We start from the raw sequence: 6,288 nt of genomic DNA, 5'->3' as shown, positions 1-6,288 counted from the left end.
CTATGATGACCCGCGGTATCGATTAAAACATTTAAAATATGCTAGTACGTGGACAAACAACTAGGAAAAGAATAGTTAATGTAGATAACAAGGTAAGAATAACTTTTGTACGGCATGATAATATCTCAAGGATAATTTTTATACTAAAATTACTACTTTTGTTTTTAAATCGAAAGTATTGAACCTTTTTTTAGCTAGCACTTTTTTATAATCAGAAAAGGAACACATATATTTGTATTTGGCCTCCGCAAGTGTAATGAATGAACAGGCTTATTATACAAACTAGAAACACTGACAAATATACTTGTATGAATGTTTGCTAAAACAGTAAATTCCCAAAAACACAAACTTACTAAAAATAGGGAAGGAATTTTCTAATTTACTCTTGATGATATCATATGATTTATTTTTAGATTTAATAACATAACATATATTTATAGCATATGTATTTTTTTAAGATACTAGATTCATTTTACTTCACAGCCACTTAATTAAGGTAAAAAAATTATATATCTTTTAACATTCAAGTTGGCAGTTGCTCCTTAAACCTATTTTTAAATAACTAGAATACATGTCTTTGCTACAGGGAAACATCAGAATTACATTTTCCAATCATTAGGTTGGCCATTTGTGTACCCAAGGTAGGTAGAGGAAGTCAAATAAGAAGCGCTGTGTTATAAGGGTATAATATATTTTTGTAATTATCTTTGAAAAACTGCAGTGTGCATATTTACAATATGAATGTTGATACCGATAGAACAAGTTGTTAGAGAATTATTCGAAAAGACTTTCCATTCATAAAATTTGTGTAAAATGACGGTGGGTATTGATAACATAAACAAGCTTCGTTGAAAGTTTGCCATGAAACTATTTGACTTCAATTTTTAAAGCAGAATAATAAAGTAACACCAAAAATAACTGTTTTGTCCAGGTTTTTATTACTAACGAAAATTTCGCCTATGGTAGAATAAATACTACCGTTTTCCCTACAGTTACTTTACATTTTTAAGAAAACATTTGGATGTAGATCTAATTCAATGTCGGGCAAGATAAGATATAATAACAGTACTGCTTAGAAAGTGTACCTGATTCCCGACCTGATTACGGATATAGGTTTAGTAACCGCTTATAAATCCTTCTATTTGTCTGCATGCCTGCCTTTCTGTCTGAAAGAAAAAAATTTAGGCTTCCACAAATGAATTATTAATGGGTAAAATTTAAGTCTGCAGCTTGATTCAGTTGACAATGGTTGAGTTGTAGTGATTAATCGATTTTCACATCTGCTGTGTAGCCACTTCCTGATTTGTTTTCCATTTAACAACACTCATTGTGCAAGGAAAACCTTTCTTCAAAATTTTTTAGGCACCGATTGGGCGGGCAGCACCAGCTATTTCCAGTATGTAATAGCCTTTTTTTCGATGCTTTTCAAACTATCATAAACATATGTTACTGAAGTTTTTTTTTGTTGCTTTTCTCATCACTTGGCGTCCGTCGTTCGTCGTCGTCCGTCGTTGTTAACTGTTACAAAAATCTTCTCTGAAACTACTGGGCCAAATTTAACTAAAATTGGCCACAATCATCATTTGGGTATGTAGTTTAAAAAATATGTCCAGTGATCCGGCAAACTAACCAAGATGGCCGTCATGGCTAAATATAGAACATAGGGGTAAAATGTAGATTTTGGCTTATATCTCTGAAACCAAAGCATTTAGAGCAAATCAACATGGCATAAAATTGTTTATTAGTTCAAGATCTGTCTGCCCTGAAATTTTCAGACAGATCTTTTACAAACATCTTCTTCTCTGAAACTACCAAGACAAATTTAACCAAACTTCAGTAGCGGATCCAGAACTTTTCCTAAGGGGGGGCCCGCTGACTGACCTAAGGGGGGCCCGCTCCAGTCATGCTTCAATGATTCCCTATATAATCAACCAAATTTTTCCCACGAAAGGGGGGGCCGGGCCCCCCAGGCCCCCCCTGGATCCGCCTATGAACTTGTCCACAATCATCTTTCATGTCTTTAGGGAATCTAGTTTAAAAAAATGTGTCCGATGACCCCGCCTGCGAACCAAGATGGCCGACATGGCTAAAAATAGTACATAGTGTAAAATGCAGTTTTTGGCTAAAATCTCCAAAATCAAAGCCTTTAGAGCAAATCTGATGGGGATACATTTGTTTGTTAGGTCATGATCTATCTGCCCTGAAATTTGCAATTCGTTGTTGGGTTGCTGCCCCTGAATTGGTCATTTTAATAAAAATTTTGCATCTTTTGGTTATTATCTTGAATATTATTGAAGATAGAGATAAACTGCAATAACGTACAGCAAAGTAAGTCCTACAAATAAGTCAACATGATAAACATGATAAAGGAATTATTGCCCTTTAAAGTCAATTTTAAACAATTTTCATAAATTTTGTAAATTTTTACAAAATATTTTAACTACTGGGATAGATTTATAGGTTCATTGTAAATAGAGATAATTGTAAGAAGAAAGAATGTTCAGTAAAGTAAGATCTACAAACACATCACCATCACCAAAACACAATTTTGTCATGAATCCATCTGTATCCTTTGTTTATGATATGCACATAGACCAAGGTGAGCGACACAGGCTCTTTAGAGCCTCTATTTTTTTTTTTAATCTGAAAGTATATCTTTGCTAATGCTTGTAAATTGTTAAAAGGTTGAATAAGATGCTTCCAAAAACAACATAACATGTATATGAATTGTACTTTTTTATTCAGAGTATTAATTTTTTTTTCTCTTTTGCAGGTGGTTGTTCAAGACAGGAATACAACTGTAAGAGTTCTATTATTATTCTTTTTTTGGGGGGATTTATAATTTCATATCCTCCTTTCAAAAAATAAGTTATGATATACAATATAACATCACAGTGGAAGTTGTGGTACCCTTAATGCACACGTAACAATAATACAGTTATCTTTTGTCAGTTATTGTTATTTAGACAGCTTGCATAAGATCCTCATAAAGGGGTATTATCAGCATTTTGTTTAAATTTATTATCTCTCTTTTTGCTGTTAATTCAAATCAGTTACCGGTACCAACAAATATATGATGTATAATTTTTCTATGTGCATATCAATTAAATACTAAAATCTATCTATATCATGTACAGATGTGATTTCCCAACAAGACTAGTAAACTCTGAATTTATTCTTATAACACACTGCATTCGAAACTTTTTATATATACAAATTTTATTCGCTGATATACATAAAATCATTAAATATATGATCTTGTGATAATTTGTGTTTAAGAAATATAAAGGAAGACTTAAACACTGGGTTATTTTTTTCAAATAAAATTAACAGTTGTAGAATACATAAAAACAGTTTCATTTATTTCTTCATTGTCTGTATTAATCAAGAAGTTCGAATATAAATTGTTCACCTCAAACATACGTAAAACATATTTTTGTCATGTGTTAATGGGTGTGCCCAACGTGGAGGCATGCCTGCTTGAATCAACGCATATATTATTGATAGACATATCAACAGTTCTGGGATGAATTTTTATATTTGTACGTGTTTTCCTTATTGATAATGTCACTGTCTCACCCATTTCAGTCTTGTTTGCGGAATCAATGGGCCAACCTGTAAACCTTTAGAGTGACGGGTTTCTGCAGTAGATTAGATAAGTGGATGTTTTGAATATTGCGTTGTAAGTGATCTCATGTCTGTCTGACTTTCTATCGGTCGGTCGGTCCATCTACCAGTCCAGCAATTTAGTTTCCCCCATACCCGTAGCCAGGGGGGTTCGGGGTTCGGGGGGTTCGGATGACCCCCCCCCCCCCTTGAAAACAAATAAGCACTGTTAAAGTCAATGTTCTGTTCGAATTGTGACTCTTAAAGTCGAGTTTGTGAGTCCAACGAACCCCCCCCCCCCCCCTGGAAATTCCTGGCTACGGGCCTGTCCTCACTTGTTTTTTCATGCTTGAATATATTGATTTAATATTTGGTGTATTGTTTTACCATGACAAGTTTCAGATCAAGTTTGAAAAATATTTATTTCCGGTCTAATAATATTATGCAGAATTATGGTTCTTTGACTTTGAAAATTCAACTAAACAATTAACTTTCAACACTTTTTTCATCATGCTTGAAGATATTAACTTGATTTTTGTTATAAAGATTACATAATTACAAAGTTCTAGATCAAATGAGCATTTTGTTCCATTACAACGAATTTTAACTGCAGTTCTCTCTAAATACTTGTTCTAAAAGATTTTCACATTTGAAATATCGATATCCTTTTGAAAAAAGTTATGATGTTATCGTGATTGATACACAGATGATTTGTAATAAATATATCAAAATTAACATTCAGGATTAAAATATATTTGACAATATGCCAACAAGTCCAATCGACCCCTGGGATTCAGAATATGGACCACGGCTTGGAGGAACTAAAAGACAAGAAGACTATAAAGGTAAGTGTAAACATATATTCTGTGCAGACATAGAAGATTATATCTTGAAAATGTAAAGTCCTTAAAATGAGAAAAAATATAAATATCAATAGAATTCCACAACATCATAGTTTTAATGGATATTGATATATCAAAAGGTGAAACCATTGTATGTTGAGTGTGATATTAAGAACTACAAATATAGGCATCCGAATTTATCAAATATCATGCAATGAAATAAAATTTTGAATGTAATTTTGATCAACAAAATGTAAAAAATATGAGGTTGTTTGTTTTTTTACTTTTGTAGATTTCTTGCAGTACTTAGGGAACACAGAGGATTATTATGATCTACATGGTGAAGGTAATATATTAGTGAAATAGCCTACTGACTCTTAGTAGTATCTTTATATCACAGGCAGTTAAATGTTAGGTTTTGGAGGACGTGTTTTTCAACAGATTGTCGGCATTACAATGGGCACCAATTGTGCCCCTCTTCTTGCCAACTTGTTTCTTTATTATTATGAGACCGACTTTATACAGACACTTCTTAGGATGAAAAATAAGAAGTAAGCAATATCCTTAGATTTGACTTTCCGCTATATAGATGATGTTCTCTCACTAAATAATTCAAAATTTGGTGACTATGTTGAACGCATCTATCCCATCGACCAGGAGATAAATGATACAACAGATAATTCTGCCTCATATCTTGACTTTCATATAGAAATAAACAATGAGGGTCGGTTGAAAAAATCATTTACGTCAAACGAGATGATTTCAGCTTCCTAATTTTGAACTTTCCATTTCTATCTAGCAGCATTCCAGCAGCGCCTGCATACGGAGTATATATCTCCCAATTGATACGATATTCCCGGGCTTGTATTTCCTATCATGATTTTCTTGATAGAGGGTTGCTGTTCATAAGTAAGCTATTAAACCAAGAGTTCCAAATGGCGAAGTTGAACTCATCCTTTCGTAAGTTTTACGGACGCCATCCCGAGTTGGTTGACCGTTTATGGGTATAACAATTTCACAGATAATATAGGATATTTTTCTTACGTCGTAATTACTATTCCTTTCTCTTTTGTATGAGGGTGCAATCAACAGTTTTTTACGTGACGTCATTCTGTAACAGGGCATGTAATAGTGGACCCATCATGCAGAAGTCAGATATTCATAGTTATATAGATATCTATACATCAATGGAAAGATAATTCTATGAACTTTCTGAATAAATAAAAAAAAATCCAACATCTCTTGTTTAAACATGCAAATTGGTACAAGTTATCAGCTGGAAATTAGGCATTTTCCCCCTAAAAAACCTTAAAAACAGACCACCTTTGGACACACGGATCAGTAACCTGTGCATATATTTGAGATTTCTTATAATATGCATTTCGAAGAGCTTATCCGGCTGATTTAAGAAAATGTAGTTTCAGCCTACGTTCGCCTGCTCCGAAAGGAGCTATCTTACCTGACAAATCAAAGTGCTTTTTGCAACAGGTGAAAATCAGCTGTTTATGGAGTTGCCTCCCATATAGTAGGAAGTCACAAAAACATTTTTTTTTTAAATCTTGACAAAAGTGGCATTTTAATTGAACTTCAATATATGTTTTTCACATTGAACATAAAAAACAATCAACTTTTTCATTTAGTGGTATATAAATAGCAGGGAATTCCATCAGTATGTAAATCTCACTGGGGAAATACCCCTAGTTTTTAGTACGAAACTGTTTATAGCACCCTGAATGTTTATAAACTCATCATAGATACCAGGACTAAAATTTTATACTGACGTCAGACGCGCGTTTCGTCTATAAAAGACTCATCAGTGACGCTCGTATCAAAAAATGTT

At 33.3% G+C, this 6,288-nt stretch overlaps 1 protein-coding gene across 1 annotated transcript in view; it reads left to right on the top strand.

Moving 5' to 3' along the window:
• The first annotated feature begins 436 nt into the window (after positions 1–436).
• LOC139523184 (uncharacterized) overlaps positions 437–6,288 on the top strand; it is a 40,918-nt gene continuing 35,066 nt past the window's right edge. Inside the window, exons 1-4 of the mRNA XM_071316996.1 lie at positions 437–496; positions 2,774–2,800; positions 4,349–4,451; positions 4,741–4,794. Coding sequence (XP_071173097.1) covers positions 4,370–4,451; positions 4,741–4,794 — 136 coding nt within the window. The 5' untranslated portion in view covers positions 437–496; positions 2,774–2,800; positions 4,349–4,369. The remainder of the gene's footprint in view (positions 497–2,773; positions 2,801–4,348; positions 4,452–4,740; positions 4,795–6,288) is intronic.

The sequence above is a fragment of the Mytilus edulis genome, chromosome 5 (assembly GCF_963676685.1).
Source record: "Mytilus edulis chromosome 5, xbMytEdul2.2, whole genome shotgun sequence".
Taxonomy (NCBI): domain Eukaryota; kingdom Metazoa; phylum Mollusca; class Bivalvia; order Mytilida; family Mytilidae; genus Mytilus; species Mytilus edulis.
This window is presented reverse-complemented; position numbering and strand designations above follow the sequence as displayed.